Source organism: Amblyomma mixtum, chromosome 2, assembly GCF_055824585.1.
Source record: "Amblyomma mixtum isolate Tamu chromosome 2, ASM5582458v1, whole genome shotgun sequence".
Classification (NCBI taxonomy): Eukaryota; Metazoa; Arthropoda; class Arachnida; order Ixodida; family Ixodidae; genus Amblyomma; species Amblyomma mixtum.
The window spans coordinates 80824804-80845540 of record NC_143013.1 but is presented as its reverse complement, the minus strand read 5'-3'; the positions used below and the strand labels follow the sequence as shown (position 1 = coordinate 80845540).

Below are 20737 nucleotides of genomic sequence, written 5' to 3'. Positions count from 1 at the left end.
CCATGATGCTCTGAGCGCCCATGGTGGCTGAAGTCGTCTTGATGGGGCTCCACGCAAACTCCCATAGAAGGGGCTCCAGCTTTCCCTCTAGGTAACAGTCATAGAGTTTCTTACTATTACCTAGAGGGAAAGCTGACAGCCTGTCTATGCGAGTTTGCATGGCGACCCCTCGAGACCACTTCAGCCACCATGGGCGCTCAAAGCATCATGGGGCGGTGAGCTACTTGTTGCGGAACTGCAACTTTTTGCCAAAAAATAATAGAAAAATTAAGCTGTTTGATAACTACGAACGTCCTAATATTCAATATCTTGTCTAATGATTGCAACAAACGAGCAGAAAAGCATTTAAGTGCAAAGATTGCCCAAAATAAGAGACGACTCGCTCTCCTATTGGCCAAGTAATGAACACTATAAAAACTAATATTTCGTTATTAACAGGCGCATTTTTAAAAGTAAAAATGTTTTCAAAAAAAATATTGTTGCTTAAACATTATAAGAGGTTTTTAATGGCATTTCAGAAAAGTGAAACCTTTTATTGGCGTCGTGTGTCGTCGCGTTTTCACTACTATTAGTTTTGCACACTGCGTTCGCGCCAAAGTCGTCTGCGCACACACGAACAGCGTTTTCGGAATGAAACATCTTAGTAGTGCCACTCCATGTTCCCAAAAAATTACAACTGTGCCGCAACAAATTGCTCACCGCCCCATGATGCTTTGAGCGTCCATGGTGGCTGAAGTGCAGCGCCGCCAGCTTTCCCTCTAGGTAATAGTAAGAAACTCTATGGTAACAGTAAGAAACTCTATGGCGAGTACCAGGACAGCTTGTCGGGGAAGGATATTCAGGGACATAAGATAGCCTGCTCCGCGTTCTTGTCTCTGACCGCTTGACTAAGCTTTCGAATTGGCCCCGCCGCGGTGGCTCAGTGCTGCTGACCCGGAAGACGCGGGTTCGATCCCGGCCGCGGCGGCCGAATTTCGATGAAGGCGAAATTCTAGAGGCCCGTGTACTGTGCGATGTCAGTGCACGTTAAAGAACTCCAGCTGGTCGAAATTTCTGGAGCCCTTCACTACGGCGTCCCTCATCGCCTGAGTTGCTTCGGGACGTTAAATCCCAATAAACCAAACCAAGCTTTCGAATTAAACCGACGTGCGGTTGTCAATTACTTGAGAGCGACACCGCTCTGAGCGTCGATCTAAAGGCAGAGAGAATGCTGGAGAAGTGCGCTCATGAATGCGCTGAATGCACGAAACCAGCGAGCGTACGTACCTTCGTATTCAGCACAAAGGCTGCATACTGCTATCTACGCCTTGTGAAACAAGGGCCAAGGCTGAGGTATATATCCACCAGCGCCCCAACTTTGAACTATCGCCCCTGTCCTGAAAGAGGCGTTTTTAATGTTTATGACCAGGAAACTAAACGCTCTTCCAGGCGTTTTTATCGATTTCTTTAACGCAGCAGCCACAGCCATGAGGTCGGTCATCGTTATCGGCATCCGCCAGTCTCCGAGCAGGGGGCGGTTACTTCCGCTAACTGGCCCCCTAATTGCGTGCAGCAGGTGCCATTACAACCGAAGTTGCGTTGTCGATGGCTGCTCTACTCCGACGTTGAAAGTTGTCTTTATAAGAAATTTCCGTGGCCTTTCTTGCCTGAGAAAGGTTTGGAGCAGGCCGTAATAATTTTTAAATTCCAGATCTGTAGTTCCAAGCTTCTATAAAAAAAAAAAAGCTCTTGCGATATGCGAGCAGCGCATGTAGGAAGCACTCATGCTTTTCAACGTTCTCGATTTCTGCGAGCGCTGCACGGAATTAATGAGGCCAAGACGAGAGCTGCGTGCCGTAAAGGAAAACCTGAAACGATAGCGCGCAGCGCCGGGCTGCTTATTCGTCATTTCTCGCATTGACCCCTGAAAGCGAAGCCTAACCAGGCGGAAAGAAAAACGATTACCATACAGGCTAGTTAAATAGTACGATAAAGAAGCGAGCATGCGTTTATTTACTTAATTTTTTTTTCTCTGAAAGATAACCATGTGCGCAGGAAACATTATAAAAATTACTGGCACCAGACACGTGCCCACCCACGCAGAAGAGGGGCAGAAAGTAAAGATGAAGTGAAAGAAGAAGAAAAAAGATAAATGTTTTTCAAAGCGTTTTTTTTTTTATTAGAGGGGGACCTTTCGGAAAAGTCACCTGCTGCGTATGAAGCGGGCGAACTAGACGGACACGCGTTGGAATGAGCAGAATATAGATAGAAAGATGGAATAAGGACAAAAAGAGGAGCATACGTGTAGGCTGCTTTTCCTTATCGAAATTCTAGCATATCCTACCCGCCAAGCTGCAGCTGAAGGATACGAGTTTCCGAAGCAATCTCGACGAGGCACCGAGATTGCTAGTAATGTTTTGATACAGAGCGCGTAAAATGAATTTTCCCGTTTCTGCTGTACGCACCGGGCGTGACTTCCCTTACGGACTGTTACTCACTAAGATGCAAACGTTTTTTTTTACGTTTTTGTTTTCTCTTGCTTCTGCTTGGGCGCTAGTACAGAAAAGAAAGCAAGAGATTTTGTGCAAGCGACGATATTGCTTGACTTAGATGTACGCCGGGGCCAACTGGCACGAGATATATACTGAATCCAGTGGCGCGGCATTTCCTTCCAGCCTTACTCGCGTGTGTTTGTTTGCGAGCGTGTTTCTCCGAATCGATCGCAGACATCTGGCAGGCACACCTCAAACGTTACTGCGAGTTGCCCGCCTCTCATAGCTCGCTTTTTTTTTTCCGGATTCTTCCTCTTTCCGCAACATATTTCCCCGTGAAGCCATAGATATATCTTTGCGTGACTGACACCTGAAAAACACACAAACGCATATAGAAGAGCGTTGCTGCGTTTAGGGATGCAGCGAGTAAAATAAATTAAAGCAGAAAAAATAAACTCGGATTCTATCTGACGCTTGCGTGGGTGAAAATCTCGGTGTTCAACTCCGTGCCCACGTCGCGGAGATGACCTAGCGGCCCTGGTGAAAGCTGAAACGTCACGGGAGGTCTGTACGCAATAGTAGCGCTCATATACGAGATGCGACGCTGCTCGCCCTGGAAGCTCCCAGTGTGTTGTATTCCTTTTTCTAATACGAGTTGCATTCCTCTTTGTAATACGAACGTACCAAGCTGTCGGACTGCGTTCGTGCGAGGGCTCGAAAATGCGCAATATGTTGCGTGCTGTCTTCTCGACTTCGCAAGGTCGTCGACGCATCGTCGAAACTCCTCTTCCCCGTGTCACCCGAGGTGTAGACGTTTATTACGGGCGCCTCGCTGAAATGCTGCTGTTTTTATCGAAGAAGGGAGCGTTGTGAACGCTTTGGTAACGTTATGCTGAGAATAGAATGTTATCCGTAGATGTCTAGCGTAAGCGAGTGTACTTTAACGACTGCCGCATTTTAGTCTATTAGGACGTGGTTGTGTTGGGTTTCATGGCACATAGGCAACTAAGGCTTTCATGCGCCGAGATCAACGTACAGAGAAATTGTTTTCTGCAGAATTTTATAGAAATATTAAAATAATCGGTCGTGTAGATGGCCAAAAACATTGGTTTGTATTACCTAGTGATGACAGACCGACAGTAGATTGAGACCCTAGGTTGGGACTCTCCCGCGCCACTAATGTATAGCGGGTACCTAGTGATGACAGAGGAAATAAATATTATAAATGGCTAATAGTTTGGTGTGGCTTATGGGGTTTAACGTCCCAAAGCGGCACATGCAGTGAGAAGCGCCGTAGTGAAGGGCTCCTGAAATTTCTACCCCCTGAGGTCCTTTCACGTGCACTGATATGGCACAGTACACGAGCCTCTATAATTTCGCCTCCATCGAATTTCACCCGCGAAAGCTTTAAAGAAGGTCGGGTCTCACCAGCAGTCACCCTTGGCTATGCAAGGATGTTGAGTCTCTCAACCAATCAAATAGAAACATCAGCCTTCTTCTCAGGAATGCGAAGGTGGCTGAGGTGTATCAAAAAATGAAGCAAAGCAGCGGATATAATTTAGAGTTGGTGGAGAAAACCTGGTTCTCTTAAAAAGCTAAACACACAAGAAATGTCAACAATTGCTTCTTCCCCCAAGAATAACATTAAATGTAATGTGTTCATCGTTCATTATAAAACTGTGTAATACTTTTTCCTAGGTTTTCGACTTTCGTGAATGAAAATAAAATGTGATTTAATGATAATTCATTAGCCACACTTTTCACAAAGAGCTTTTTCTTGTTTGTCACTATAATGCAATGAGTAACGTGTGTGTGTCCTATACGAAGCCGGAATAGAATTACTTCCTTGAAACGTTCCTGGTGCGTACAAGGCTTCCATTCACCTAAAGCTAGCTTTATTATGTACAGTTTATTTGTTTCGTTGTTCCAAGCTAACCGCCATGTGCGATTCTATACAAGGTGCTGTCGTTCTCCTACCAGAATTAACGTAGTTTAAAAACTCTACAGGAATATGTACTGTGATGACAGAGAATTTTCTGTTGTTTAGGTTTACCGGATTGTGGGAAAACGAGCACCGCCAAGGTTTCACAAAAAGTGCTCAGTCACGACCCCAAGCAGAAGCAGACGGGAGCTTGCGCACCTCTCGAAAAGCAACGCAGGGTAGCCCCAGATCGGCCTCAAATTGTACAAAAAACGAGTCGAGTCAGCGCAGACATGTGAAGGCGGGGCTGTTGCCATAGCAGCGCCTGTTAACACAACAAAAATCGCGCGCGTAAAATCCGGGGGACATCATTAGCGGAAGGCAACGGCAGCAGACGGTCCGAGAAGCACGAGGGTTGGAACGGGGGGAGAAAGGGCAGGCGTGACGAACGGAGGGAACAAGATGGCGAACCGGCGGGCCGCGTCGAGTAGCCATTCTGCACAGACGTCGCAGTCGTTTGGAGCGGTGGCGAGGAAGGCACGTCTCAGAAAATACCAAAATAAATAAAAAAAAGAAAATCTGTGCTACCGAGGAACGAATCTGGCGAGAAAAAAAAAAGTCTAGAAATGGTTTTGAAGAGGAGGAACTCAACTTCTCATATCGACTGGACCGCAACTGACGGGCCTGGAACTCTGCGTAGGTTCACCCCTTGGGCTCTTGCAATCCGTGTTTCTGCAGCTACGGCGATGGTATTGCTTTTATTTTTTTTCAACGCAACGTTAACGTCACCTGTCTTCCTTTTTCCGACTTTTTTTTTTCTTTCAGTGTAGCTAGTTGGTCTACGCGTATGTGTCTAAAAAGCAAACGCTGGATTATTTTTCAGGATGCTGCCGTGAACGGGAAGGCACCGATAGAATCGCTGCCGGATAAAGTGACTGTCAATCAGTGCGCCTTATCTGGCACATGAAGAGCGTGAACGCTGCGCAGATCAGACTGAATAGCGAGAAATTTAGAAATTTAGAAATTCCAACCTTCTTTGAGTTATTGCTGGCCGCAATCGTTTTTATTTTATTCTGTTCAGTTCATTTCTACCCTCAGAGCAGGCACGTCGACCATGGTGGCTAATGCCATGCCCGGTGGATCATGCCATGCCCGGTGGAACACGCCATGCTCGGTTGATCATGCCATGCCGTGAACTTAGACCAAAAGGCCCAAAAAGCGACGGCCGCCATGATCTTGGTGGTCACCATTCTTTGATCCTTGTGGTCTAATTTCATGGCATCGTATGGTCAACAGGGCAAGGTGCGATGACATCACAAGAGGAATGGAGAGGCCTTCTCTGTTTCTAGAATCCCGTGGCCGAACGCCATAGCCAGTGAGCCATTGCAGCGCTTGCCAAGGAGTGATCAGACAACATGTCACTCAGGCTATTGAAGCGACTTCGGCGGTGCTTGCAACATGGACTCGACAGGAAACGGGTTGAGTCTGCCATTACACGGACCTGCCTGTCGATTCGACTCAACCCGCATTGGGTTCAACGGGCGGTGTCTGCATGAGCAAACTCGCGATCTCTAAATGCGCACCAAAAAGCACACTGTTTCCAAAATGCCAATAGTTAGACCTGCAGGAAGCGAAATCGCTAGTTTACCTTAACTTATATTTCACCCTTGTGCTTTTGATATTTAAACAATGCAGCGTGAGGCCGAAGAATCGCCGTCACAGTCAACTGCTGTGTGAGGAACAGTAAAAAAATTTCAATTCACTGGAACTGATGTGAAAGTTACAGGTAACTTAAGTCAAACAGCGGTGCAGTTCTGTAGCAGTTGTTGCGTTACAACGGCGCGTAATCAACAGTCATTTACACCGGGATATGCGAGTACGGTCCGCAAGCGTCGAATCGGCTAGTGAAAGCATTTACAGAATTGTGTTTTGGTTTTGAGGAAAAGATACAGTGCTCAACAAAAACATATAACTTAGGCAACTGAAAACCAGTGAAAAGGCACCCAAGCGCCGCGGAAAACGACGAAGCACATAAAGACACGGACATTATTTAACCAGAAAACACCAAGAAATAGTTGGCTGGCAATAAGAAATCAATTTCTCTAAAGCGTAAAACCCCGTAGTTAGCTAGCGGCTGGAGTGGCGACGCATAGGACGAACGGTACGTTGGAAGGTTCTAGAAGCCTCCGCTGCATCTAACACGCGATTCAACGTTCCACCTGCCCGTTTAAATTTTGTCTATTTGCAAACATGTACGAACAACCGGCAACGCCACAGAACACACGCGCGCACATTCGAATAACAAACACCCCAAACAGCCAAGCACACGACACGAACATACACAAGCGAAACGGTCCACAAAACACACAACCGAATGTGCAGGGAGCCGTCCGCTCCCTCAGAGTCCCTGATTTTAACGACGCCCCATTATGCCGCTGTTTCAGCTTTCCGCCTACACTTTCAATTTGGCCTGCAGCATGCGTTCCTATTTGCGAACACCAGGTCCCATCTTTATAAAACCTACCTTATATATCCATATGCTTTTCCCCCAACCTACCTCATTTCCCCATCCATCCCCACCACCGAACGTACCTTGCCTTTCCTTTCCCCATTTCCCCCTCCCACCTGTCCCTGCTGCGCAGATCTGCATTTCGATTTCTACCGCACGCCTATGTCTTTACAGCGCTGTACAGATCTCAACGGAGGCACTGCGAATGCGTTCAAGTTAAGGGCAAATAGGGAAGGAGGGGGGCAGCGCCGCGCTCCCTATTCAAGCTTGTTGCATGCGCGGCTGACTTTGAAAGGAAAGATGGGGAGTCATGAAGCATGCATGCATACTCCTTCGTTCGGCGGCCTCGGGGACAGCTGCGAGTGACGTTGTTTCGAGGGATGGAAGAAAAAATATTTTCCGTTCTCTCCTACCTCCCCAATATTCCCCATCTTTCTTATTTCTCTGCTGCAAGAATGAGAGCGGCGGACGTGCTTGTTTTGCCCGTGCATGAGGGAAGATGATTTACTATTGGGTAGATTCCTGCTTTTTTGGTGTTTTTCAGGGTTCATTTCTGTTTTCCCACGAAGTAGGTAGGCGCGTGGTCGCCTCTCCCCTTCATCCCCCGCGCTTCCCAGGTATGCATGCGACCGTAAAGCCACGTATATAGGGTTTATGAAGAGCGAGGGCGGGCACTTTTCGAGAGCTCCCTAAACAAACCTGCTTCGGGGCTTCGTGGACTTGTGTGCGCTGGTCTCGCATAAATATTGGACGTTGTGCGCGAGCTGTGTTAGGGCTTGAGTGCACGAAGTGGAGGGTCGCTGCTGGCTCATGAATTCGCTTGAAAGTTACGCGGTGTAATGAGAAAGTGCGCTAGGCAGAACTACATTTTTGTTAGTTTCTTCATTTTTTCTATTCCCAATTCTTTCCCCTGCAGTCGGGTCAGAAACTTGGTGCGAATATTTTTGTTGAGACGTCTCGCACGACCTGCGCCAGTCAGGCTGTGTTTGACACATACCTAGCGGCAGAAGTATAGACTGCAACTTGGATGACATTCCTCTCTGTTGCTCATGGAGGGCCGTCTCGAGTGGAATGTAAAAAGCACAGGTTTTGCGCGCGTAGGCTCCTTCTGGAAGAGTGGAATGTATACTTGATCACGCGTCCAGCGCCTAAAGAAAACGTCTAGCTTGGGATGAGTACGACTAGCTGATTACGTATGTATAATAAAAGAAGGAAGCGGGATGAAATACCTGTGTTTGGTGCACGATAGCCTAACATGCTTATGCACCTTAAAACCCATAACAACACAACATAACCAAGTGAAATATGTCGCATTCAGAGGACTCGCACAAGCGCTGACCTAAGACCAGTGTACTTAGAGCAGTGGCACAGTTTCCGATCTATTATACGGCTGACCCGAAGAAAACAGCTCTAGAATATTCCCTTTATTCCGCATGTCTGAAACAAGCTTCAATTTGATCACACTTTTTTTTCTCATAGATTCGTTCGTGTGTAATGACTCGTCGTGATGATACGTAATTTTAATCAGTACGTTACCTACTAAAGCACAAGTTTACGGGGAATGGCACGATAGAGAAGCATTACTTTCCCGTCTTTTGTCCAAGTATACGGCGTAATCGATGCCACATGAGAACCATGTAAAACGTGATTTCACAATATGATGCCTTAACAATTTCCGTATCCTGCACATAAGACGCGAATCCGCAACCTCACATGATGGCCCCGCGATATTCCGACATACCTATGATATTCCAATCAGGCGCAACAACCACCTCGCACTTTAAACACAAATAAAGGCCTCCTTTTAAATTATCAGCGTACTTGCTAAAAAAACTACCACCAAAGTTTTCATTAACGCATTGGCTAGGTCCTAACTTAGGTTACTGCTAAGTGATGTCAGTGTCAACGCGTGATGTCAATGCAACGCACTGTCACAAGCACAAAAATTATGGAACGTCAGACATCTGATGTGGCAATCCTGTGAAAGCAGCTGGGTTTAACCTCGATGGTTACTTAGACCTCTAATGAATGCATTTGCTCTAAGCCGAGCTCTCTCACGAGAGGCAGAATTTTTCCGGAGGACGAAGGTGGGCAGAGTGTAGTGAGGAGGTGGCTGGTGTGCGCCGCTTCAGGCGGGCAGCTGGGTCCGCACTCCTTGCTTGTGTTGGAGGCTCAGCCACGCTCATCGAATAAAGAAAGAATGGTGTGGAGCATTACAGCATGCATAAAAAATTTTCATTCGGTCTAGGCGAACTAAACTGAAACAAAGTTATGCCTGGGTAGCTCGGTAGTCATGAAGTAACCACCGCAAACCAGAACGCAGGGAACGGACGAACTGACGCTGGGATTGTATGCCTGTGTCGGGCCCATGCCAAAGTGGTGTGCCAAAGCCGAGGTACAGCGGGGGTGTTCTAGCTGGCACTATATCAGGAATCGCGATGCCTTGCTTCCAGCCACTTAGACGCTGTAAGCATCGCTTGCTCTACTCAAAAAAGCATCCATGCTTTCTGCACTCCAGCGGCACGAAGCACACCCACTTTCATGGCTGCCTAAATCACCTGCCCATGTGCACATCACATGCATATCCTCAAGATCAACACCCTGGCCAGCATGTACAGGAGGCAGCAATTTGAAATGGAACATGTTTTCAGCATTCAAGCAATGATTACTTCCGAAATGTGAGCGACAACAGTACTTCTTTCCTTTATCAAAATAGTTTTGCATTTGACGAGTAACGCTCACGAGAGATTTCAACTTCCGCGCCGAAATAACAACAAAATTCCTTTCTGAGTGCCCACTGGCTGTTTCTTTTTGATATGGCAGCTATCTGTACTTAAGAGAGGCCCACAGTTGGATTCCCTCTAGATCTCGTAGAGGGAAATTGGGTTAAAGATGATGGTTGTAAGGATTCTTGATGTCTTGAAGATTCGAATTGCTCAATCACATTGCAAGAGGACACTTCAGGAGAGGTTAACTTTTTATAACAATTAAAAGCACAAAGGAGGATACAAGCAAGGAGAAAACATATTTACAATTGACTGGCTCGCAGTTCTAGGTGACGAAACCAGCCCTCGGTCCTGCCGAAGCAGCGGGTTTTAAATCCTATGTCCCCGCCCTCGGTGGGAGAATAACCAATCAAGTACTATACAAACATCCACCCAATAACTTATTGGGGAAAGGAAAATACCACCAATCAGCAATTGGGGAAAGAATAACACAACCAATGAATGATTGGGGAAAGAAGGTAACTCATCGCGACACTGTACACATATGCACACTTTCCACCATCACGATTTCAGATAATTATGCTTTCCCGCTGCGAGCTTCGCGAACACTCGCTTTCCCAAAGTCCGGTTGCCGCCAAGTTCGAGGAACGCCATTTCAACTCATCTGTTTCTCGTCGTCGCTACTCATGCCTGCAGCTAGCGTGACAATATGTCAAAGCATGCCGCTGCAGACATGGTACAAAGAGCCACGCACTGTGGCGCGGGTCAGCCTCGCCGTACACACGTGCACACAGGATGCCGCCTAACGACTGAGTCCATGAGGGGAGTTTGACGTCTCCTGTAATCCCCCGCCATTCGGCGCCTCCGTTCTCCCGCTGGGTTCACTGACCCCTTTCTGTGCGGAGGGCCCAAGAAAAGGGACTTAATGGGCATTCCCATAAAGCGACCGGATGCAGCAAACAAAACACGGCACCGCGAACTTCACTCCTCCCAACCAAGAATGTCACACAGACACTTGTTGTCAGTGGGACATTAAAGTTCAGCCACGGTGTCCAACAACAAAAGTACATACGCACGCACACACACGTACGTCGGCTGTCCGGTCAGTCCACCAACACGCACACATGCGCCGGCTGTCCGATCAGTACACCAGCACGCACACATGCGCGCACACAGCGGATATTTCAACCCGCACACACAAGGCTGGAGACCAATCTGCACATTCCAGAATTCACCATGTCAGATCGGTGCCCCAAACGGGCAGAAATTACTTCTATCCGCCTACATCTCGAAACAGAACATCAAGTTTCTGTTGAGCTTTGTCCACAAAATTGGGCCAAAATTTACAATTATCCGGCACAGCGCCGGTTGCAAAGGCTGCCGCCGCTATCAGATAGATCATGTCGCTTTCCTCAAAATCGACAGAGATCACCTGCTCCATGCACTCTACGAAAACTGCTGCCATCGCATTTGCGATCGCCCCTTTGGAATTCACATTAGGGTTACGCCGGTCATCAGCTACCTCGCGTGCCGCCCTGCATAGCGCTAGCTCTTTGTAAGGCTGCTCGCCGATGTTCTCTTCAAAGAAAAGCATCCCCTCGTTCATTCTCTTCTCAATAGTTCCTTCAGCAGCTCGCTTCCGCACTGCTGATAATGAAGCATGTTGCTTCATGTCGAAACATAAAGAGATGGGTGCATTATTCCAGTCCTGCAGTTCCCTATCAGCTTCGAAACCCACTGAAGCGATCAACAGCGCATTCCTTCCTTCCTCGGCATCAAATGCAGCCTCATCGCTCGTTGTTAGCTCACAATCTGCTGCAAAAACTTTTGCAGCTACCGAATTAGCCTCAAGCTCTACCGGCGTCTCAGGTTTGTCTCGAATTTTGAAATGTTCTTCAAAATCAGCTCTCTCATTTTCATCATGTAGCCGCTCTCTTTCTGTCTGCTCTAACAGCGAGTGCGTCTCAAGTGTTAACAACTTCGCTACACCATCAGCTACATCTGCTGTCACTGCGCAGAGTGTCAGCTCCGGCTGGCTAACCGATTCATCTTTGGCAGCCAGCTTACCTTCGCCTGCAAAGAGTGTTGCCTCTATTCGTACCTGCTCTACCTCTTCGTCGAGCATTACAGCTGCCCCAGAGTTTGCGTCAACCTGTTCTGGCCCAATGCTGAACTCCTGTTCACAAACAATGCACTCATGTGCCTCCTGGGTCTGCTTTATCTCAGTTTGCTCTGACAGGCAGAGCTTCACAGGCGCGAACAACGTCCCTATGCCCTCAGCCATCTCTTCTGGCACGGCACACCCGATTGGGCCCTGCTGCCTAACCGCTATTTCGGTCCCTGAGGCGACACAGGTTTCAGAACGCTTACCTTTGGTACGCAAATCGCCGCATGCCTGGTCCTCTGTCTTATCTGATTGACTGGCCTTCTCAACAATGATCTCCGATTGGGAACACAGCCTCTCAGGCACCAGCATTTCCACATGGGCTACTAGTTTGCACACCTCTCTCCTTACAACCGGAACACTTTGTTCTCGCTTCGAGTTCGGGCAGTTAATCATTAGATGCCCAAATTTCATGCAATCAAAGCATTGAATTGCAGCAAATTGGATCGCGCTAGCAATTTTCGGTCCGTGCTTTAATTTCGATTGCATCTGCGCAAGCTTTAACTTTTCTTGCTCAATGAGAAGTTTCAGCTTCTCAATCTCCAGCAGCTGCTCTGCCTTCTGCTCAACCTCAACGCGTCGCATAATGCCCTCCCGATTATACCGTACGGCAGCCATCTCCCTTTTCCGTGCTATCGTTTATAGCACGAAAACACTACACCGACATGGTGAATTCGGAGGAAGCAGAAAGGTCTCCTACCTCGCAGGTTGCTTTCCTCTGCCACGGCAATCTCGTCGCCCTGAGTGACGACAGCGGGCTCCTTGATGCGGATGAGTTGAGTTGAGCCCCGGCTCTCACAGCAGCTCGCTGACTTGTCCTGCCTCGTTTGACTTGCTGGTCGCCTGGTTCTTCTCTTGAACCTCAACGCGGACGCCTGGTTCCTTCCGCAGCTCACGGATTTGGCACCTCCACGACACGTCGGTCGCCTGGCTCCTTCAGCTTCTTGCTGACTTGAGCCTCCTACGTCCCGTTGACATTAACCAGCAGTCTCATGAAGCTTTCAACGTCGCTCTATGACGCTGACGTTCCTCCTTTAGGACGTACCGCTCTGCAGCTTGTCCACCGACTTGATCCTCCGCCCCTCCGTCAGATACCTCGAGCAGGAAGACGTAGCAAATCCTGTCGACAGCGCCAGTTGGATTCCCTCTCTCTTGATCTCGTAGAGGGAAATTTAGTTAATGATGATTGTTGAAGGATTCTTGACGTCTTGCGGATTCGTTTTGCTCAATCACATTGCAAGAGGACACTTCAGGAGAGGTTAACTTTTTATAACAATTAAAAGCACAAAGGAGGATACAAGCAAGGAGAAAACATATTTACACTTGACTGGCTCGCAGTTCTAGGTGACGAAACCAGCCCTCGGTCCTGCCGAAGCAGCGGGTTTTAAATCCTATGTCCCCGCCCTCGGTGGGAGAATAACCAATCAAGTACTATACAAACATCCACCCAATAACTTATTGGGGAAAGGAAAATACCACCAATCAGCAATTGGGGAAAGAATAACACAACCAATGAATGATTGGGGAAAGAAGGTAACTCATCGCGACACTGTACACATATGCACACTTTCCACCATCACGATTTCAGATAATTATGCTTTCCCGCTGCGAGCTTCGCGAACACTCGCTTTCCCAAAGTCCGGTTGCCGCCAAGTTCGAGGAACGCCATTTCAACTCATCTGTTTCTCGTCGTCGCTACTCATGCCTGCAGCTAGCGTGACAATATGTCAAAGCATGCCGCTGCAGACATGGTACAAAGAGCCACGCACTGTGGCGCGGGTCAGCCTCGCCGTACACACGTGCACACAGGATGCCGCCTAACGACTGAGTCCATGAGGGGAGTTTGACGTCTCCTGTAATCCCCCGCCATTCGGCGCCTCCGTTCTCCCGCTGGGTTCACTGACCCCTTTCTGTGCGGAGGGCCCAAGAAAAGGGACTTAATGGGCATTCCCATAAAGCGACCGGATGCAGCAAACAAAACACGGCACCGCGAACTTCACTCCCACACAGATAACTTTTTTTTGTTTGGCCAGTGAGTGAACGCGAGGGTTTTCATTTACAACTAGTGACGCTAAGGGTAGTTCTAATGAGACAACGAATACGAAGAGAAGCGTGCAACCCACCTGGGCGACTCCATGGAGAACTCGGAGGCCGAGTGGGACGAGTTCCTGGAGACGGCCGAGGCCCCCGCCGCCTGGGCCGCGGCCATGTTGGAGTTCATGTACCCGATGTGGCAGCGCACGTCCTTGGCCGTGGTGAATGCGCTGCGGTTGTTCTTGTCCGGCCGGAAGAGGATGATGTAGACGCGAGGCATGAAGAGCAGCACCAGGGCCACCTCGGCCGAGAAGCTGATGCAGAGGCAGAGCGTGATCACCTTGTGCTTGCTACCGAAGTAGATGGGCACGAACGCGGCCCAGATGACCAGCGTCGTGTACATGGTGAAGCCGATGAACTTGGCCTCGTTGAAGTTCTCGGGCACGTTGCGCGTCTTGACGGCGTACACGGTGCACATGGCGATGAGGAAGAAGTCGAAGCCCAGCGGCGCGATGATGCCCAGCGTGGTGGTGTTGCAGATGAGCTTGACGCGGTCCAGCGCCGGATAGGCGAACATGAAGTCCGGCGGCTCGAGCACCACCATGGCCCCGATGATGGCGGCCTCCACCGATATGAGCAGCCACGTGATGACCACCTGGGCGGTGGCGCTCATGAAGCGGGGCTTCTTGGTGATGATCTTCTTCTTGGATCCGGCCAGGATCCTGCGAGAGTGATGGAGGGATCGCTTGAGGACTTGCACCCGCTGTGTTGACCAACGCACAGGAGGCTTTGCGGCTGGCCTCCGAGAGTCGGGGAGGTTTCACGAAGCCATTTACCCGGCGGCTTATAACGATAGCTGGCACCAAGATGCCGGCTGCTCAGACCATTTCTTATGTGCAAGTGTTGTTGTTTAGTTTACAGATGAACTGGTGGCAGCTGGACATTCACAACGCAGCCAAGTTATTAAATAGCACCGAGTATGGCTGCGTTCTTCCGGAGTTGACCTCCTCGTGCAACAAAAGACAGTGGCGGAAAAGCGCGTTCTCGAAATATTGCGTCCTCTAATGCGTTCGAAAGACTTCATAATCAGCGCAGACGGAGCCGGAGTTGGCGCATGTTCAGGACGATTGATTACAGCAAGATTATTTTTTGCAATAGAAAAGCTATGTTCCGCCGTTGTAAAAACATTTGCTATGTAGAGAAGACAACTTAAAGACTATACCTAGATTGCTTGTTTAGGAGGTTGGTTATCTACGTGTTGACGATAACGGGTCGTATCGACGGCACGAGTGATGTGACTGTTCGCACCTTGAGATAACTGCCTATTGGGTTGAGAGCGTTGGAACAAAACTTCTGAAGGCCACGATAAAGGGAGCTAAAGACTTCAACGCCCCACACGATTTTGACACTATCATTGGCTAAAAATTGAGAAATGTGGAACTTAATTAACAAAGGTTTTAAATTTTGGCGCCTTCAATTACTGTCTTAAGATGGCTGCCTCTCGCCACAACAGTAATGTGGCGAGATTTTAGAAAAGTTGTATCAGCACAGCTCATAGATATATTGTGACGAGAATAGGTGAAAGGGGGACAGTAAACCGAGCATAAGAAAGTGTTAACGGTAAAAGATATACTCGGTGTTTATACGTAGAAGGGCCGTTTTATTTTCCGGACAATTCTGTGCCACCGCTACTGCGCCATAATCTGGGCGCTTTATAAATACCGTCGGCATTTTTCATACGTTGCCTAGGGAAAAACTGCATTCTTCGAAAACTGCTAATATCTGGCCGGCCGCGTCTTAGTGTCATGCTCAACGCTATGCAAATGAAAGACTGATGAGTGCCCGGAATACGCATTATACGTAGATGAATGAAAAAGCTTGCCCTGTTTGGTTTGTTCCACTCCCTCCTGCAAAGTTATGATTAATATTGCAGTTGAGGTTACAGTGGCACAGAGCAAAAAGAGAAATAATTACAGAACGTCATTAAGGCCGTTGCCAGACAAGAAAGTTTAAAGGCACCGACAGGTTGAACTAGCAAATGCGGCTCGTCCTCATTGTGTTTTTGTTTTATTTTTCGTCAAAATCGAAACGGCTGAGTAGCTGCGGACCTCCCACGGTAATGATTACCGTCAGAATCTCCCTCCGACAATAGGTCAACAGCAGACGCACGTTTCGTGAACTGCCTTTGCACGCAATAAGAGCGACATTTATGAGTAATGCATTTTATTAGTAATGTATTAAAGTCCTCTCTTTCGGTGACTCCGCGAGGAAAATCCTCAAAGCTAAAGGATTCCTACTTACAGATGCTTAATGCCGACATTCCTTCGGGGACGGGTAAAAAAAAAGGAAGAAAAAGAAGCCGGAAAAATACTGGCTACAAAGATTTTGATTCCGTACTAATGAACCGCACGTGGCTTTGCAGTAATGAGAAGTGTACTTTTCTAGTTGAGTCTCCCGTGATGTTCAGAAGACTTGAAACGTAAAGCCAGGTATGCCATTGCTAATGAACGCGCTGTGGAGTCTTTAGAGTTCTTAAAAGTTACACGTAATCCAAAAAATACGCCTGCAGATGCGAAGGCATGTTTCGGGACTATGGCAGGGAAGCTTATACTGGTCTTTCATTCACAGCCCGTTGCAGCTACAGTTACCTTTCGGACTGAAATATTCGGCAGTTTAATGACGCACGAGACTACTGTTATTTTAGTCTTCTCACTTTGCGTGAAAAAAAAAAAAATCTCGAAACATGCAAAAAGTGGCAGCTTGTAGTTTATTGGCCGCTACAAGAAAAGAAAAAAGGAAGGAGAGAACAAAGAAATAAAGTAGGAAGGAAAGAAAAAAAGGAGGAAATAGAAAAAGGAAAGAGGGAAAGAGATAAAGAAAGAAAGGAAAAGAGAGAGAAAGCAGGAAGAATGAAAGTGAAAAGAAAGAAAGGAAGAAAGGAGCGTGCATTTGAATGCATGTGATCGTACGTACGTATAAAACCAAACGATAAGGGTCTCCCTTCTTGAGCGAAGTCAACGGTCGCAATTTCAGCACCATACGCCAAAAACGCTACGCCGCCACTTCTTTGATGGCATACGCACACAACAGCACTTGAAAAATGAGTCTGGAGTGCTCTCTGCAGATCACACTATCTACTCTGGTACTGAAGCGATATGTGTTAAGTTCACGGTAAACTGACTAGAGTTTGATTTACCGCCACCTGTCTGTGTCTGACAGGGCTCAGTCGTCCAACTCTTAATTCGAGCCTCACGGAGTCCCCTACGTTCCGTTATAAACTACTATCATACATGACGCCAAGCGATCCGAGTAGCACTTGCAACTTTTGAAGCAAAGTAGCGAACTCGCACTGTAAAAGCTGCTTTAAAAGAGCATTTGAAAGTTTTCCAGAAGTTTCCTCTGCACCTCACCCTTGCTTACCACGCCTTGCTTGCCAACCTCTGTCTTATTCTGTACGAGTTCAGTCTTCGCACTTTTATTTTGCGGTTATTACGGCTCGCAGAGTCCCTGGCCTCCATAATGATCTCAGTTCTCACGACCAACGTCTCGAGATCTTAGGCACGCGAGACAGTACTCCAACAAAATGGCGCGTTGCCTGAGAGGAAGAAGGGAGACATGAAGCATACCTGGCGATTCGGTTGGTCTTGGTGACCAGGGCCGCGTAGATCATGGCGAAGCTCAGCCCTGGCAGCACGCGGGTGACGAAGCAAGTCAGCGCCGTGGGCTTTGCCAGCAGCGCGAACGTGGTGCCGTGGCAGAGGAACATGCCGACCAGGATGATGTAGGACAGTTCCCGCGTCGAGCTCTTCACCACAGGCGTGTCGTTGTGGCGGATAAAGATGATCATGGCGGCCAGAGTGGCGAGCAGGCCGAGGCAGGCGATGCTCATCGCCGCCAGAGACTGGCTGTCCGTCCAGCGGATGTACTCCTCCGGGATGCGGTCGCAGCCTGTTCACGTTCAGCCAAAGGGGGCGGGGAGGGGGCGATGTGGTTAGCTGGACAGGCAGTACGTGGGTGAGTGTGTAAAATAGGCTAGGTTCCTGCTACGGTCGTGACTGATCTAAAAAGTGGCTTCAGCATGCGTGCTGTTCGCAGCACTCGAGAATTGGGTTGCGCTGGGATATTACACTGGATACAGGTCAGCTCTCTCCCCATTCGTACCGTAGTTCCTTGCCGAAATGGTGGCATCAACAAGCGTTTCAGCCAACAAAGCTCGCATGGCAGGAAAATTTATGCGAGACGTACACCCGATATTTTATTAGCATTAATTTAGTCACCTCAGCATTAATTGGTTCAGTACAGTAAAACTCTGGACGTCTTTTCAGAACTCTATCCCTGTGTGCATAATGAAAATGCCTTCTTTCTGTGCGTGTTTAAAATATTTTTTTATCACTAAGGCAACAAAGTGGTACGGAAAAGCCTCAAATACAGAACAGAAACTGCTATATCGTCTGCAGCTAACAACGAGACAAGTTCTGAAGAACGACTTTCAGCCATGCGAAACGTCTCTCGGTCTACACTCACTACTTGAAAACTAATCTTCGATCGTGTCTTACTATTTCAGCGCTAGAACAACAATGCATAACCGAATAAACATGTACCTGTTATTTCCGCAGACCTGTGGCTATTCAGCAAAATCTACCCACTAGCGCGACACGATGCTTTTCACGCTTATCGAGTACCTCACGAGAGCGTGAGAGGAACAGAACGTGCGGAAACTGTCATCTCGCGTTCCAAGACAACGGCAAAAAGTTCCCCCCGATTACAAATGCCATTGCCAAGGCACACCTTGACGGCGAAACGTCGCCGTACGCGAAACGCGGCGGCTTCCACTGAAAGGGCTACAGCTGCTTCGCATCTCACCTGTAAGATTCTCGTTGGGCCACCATCCCCTCTCGCAGTCCAGGCACGTGTAGTCGTCCTTGACGTACTGGTTCTCTTTGCAGGCCACGCAGTTCCAGCAGCATTTCATCGTCTCCGAGTGAATGCTCTGGAAACATGAGGTACCGCGTGTGTGCTTATTGCTGTCGTCTCTTCCTCTTTCTACATTTCTCTCTTTCTCTCTCTCATACACATGCCCAAGTATTACTGTAGCTCATGTAAAGAAAAATACAAACTGGACAAAGCACCACCTTCTGTCTCCCACATAAGAGGACCAGCAAAAGAGGCTTGTAAGAAAACTTGGGTTTCAAACACTGGTCCGCCTTGCGAACGTTGAGGAGAGCGTTTCCGCTTAAAAAAAAAAGAAAATGTATGCTCCTTTAATCGCACATGGTTCTTTTTTGTTCTCTTTTACAACGGCAGATGTAAAAGGAACTTTCGATGAGCTGAATGGAATCGGTGTCGGCCTGGTATGTCGTTAGCTGAAGATAACTTATTCTCCTGATGACGCATGCCAATGTTATTCAAGTGAGCTACAAAGTGAGCTATGATGAGGCGGCGCTTGGCATAGTGTTGCACATAGGAGGCATTCTTTCGTTTAGTGGTCCTCGCGCCGACAAGAATACATCTGCATATAAAAGATATGAGTTCAGAAAGAGTTGTCATTGTGTCGCATCCATGAGGGGGCCACCACATACTGGCGCAGTCAACAGGATCAAATGAGATTGTGTTCTGCCGTTGTGCAAGGCTGAAAACTTGTGATCTTTATGAGCAACGAAAGCATTGTTTTACGAAACTATTTCCGAACGCAAGAAATTCTGACCACGAGGAAGAGATACTAGAGCAACGAATTCTGCACAAGATGCACAATGCAGATGTCCCATTTCAAAGTCCCATGTCTTCGCAACCACTGGCGGCGTCACGCTTTGCCATCTTAGAGGTGGCAAGTGACAACTTGTCAGGTGGCAAGAGCCACTTGCCAAGGCTGGTACACGTAACAGCCAGCTACGACCTCCCACGGTTGGCAGGTGACAGAATGTAGAGAGGGAAACCCCCTCTTCTCTTCCAAAGTACACGAGAGAGAGACTGGAAGGTGGTTTCCATGGCAAGAACCCTGTCACCTGCCAAGGTTGGTACACAGAAGAACCATCTTCAACCTGCCACGGCTGGCAGATGGAAAAGTGAAGAGAAGGAAATCCCCTCTCTACTTGTACGGCACGTGTAGGCGTCCATTGAAGCTCACAGTGACGTTCTTATGCTGTAGCATTGTCAGAGTTAATGGTAATCAGGTGTCCTTTAAGTATTAACGCGATAGCGTTAAAGGCCTTGTTCACCAGAGAATCCGGTGTCAGTGTTGTGCGCGAAAAATCACGAGCATGACTATGGCAGGTGATGCCCAGAGAGCAACCTATAGGAGGCAGATATGCCACCTAGGTCACGTGACCTTGCGGCCTCATCACAACCTGCCCACCGGATTGGGAGCAAACTGCCCACCGTGGCAGGTGGCAGTTAAATTAATGACTGGTCGCTCGGGAACAGCAGCCCGGGCCGCACAAGGCCCACCGCTGGGAGCACCTGTCATCGCAGGGCAGTGGCGCATTGCTAAACCACTGCATCACTGCACTAGGAGGGGCATGAGGACTTCCACGGATCTATGAATGTAGAGAATGCATATATGAGAATCAACCCATTAAGCTATCGCTTCATACCCTTAAGGCAGAGCTTAAATGTCCTTTCCTTAATGAGCCCCATCTGTAAATATGGACAAGTATGCTCACCAAGTTGTGCGCACATAGATACTAGATTTTCCCAGTATGCTTTAGCTATCCGTCACGCACTAAAGCCGCCGCGTCTTTGCTGCATATACAGGCGATTTTCTTGTATTGTCGAACCTCCGCATTAAACCTAGTTCGTCCCAGCTACCGTGGCGAATAATTGCTCTCCCCCCCCCCCCCCCCCCCCCGCGCCCCTTCCCCCCTGCTTTCTCTGATCTCCGGGTCAATACCAAGAACCCGCAAACCAATCAACCGA

General features: G+C 48.3%; 1 protein-coding gene across 4 annotated transcripts in view; it reads right to left on the bottom strand.

The window, feature by feature from the left end:
* The window catches only part of LOC149359864 (metabotropic glutamate receptor 5-like), a 469646-nt gene that overhangs the window by 14450 nt on the left and 434459 nt on the right, over positions 1-20737 (bottom strand). For all 4 annotated transcript variants that reach the window (XM_089571977.1, XM_089571976.1, XM_089571974.1 and 1 more), the window contains 3 exons: positions 18689-18815; positions 17452-17773; positions 13915-14547 (listed from right to left, as the gene is read on the bottom strand). In XM_089571977.1, coding sequence (XP_089428103.1) covers positions 13915-14547; positions 17452-17773; positions 18689-18815 — 1082 coding nt within the window. The remainder of the gene's footprint in view (positions 1-13914; positions 14548-17451; positions 17774-18688; positions 18816-20737) is intronic.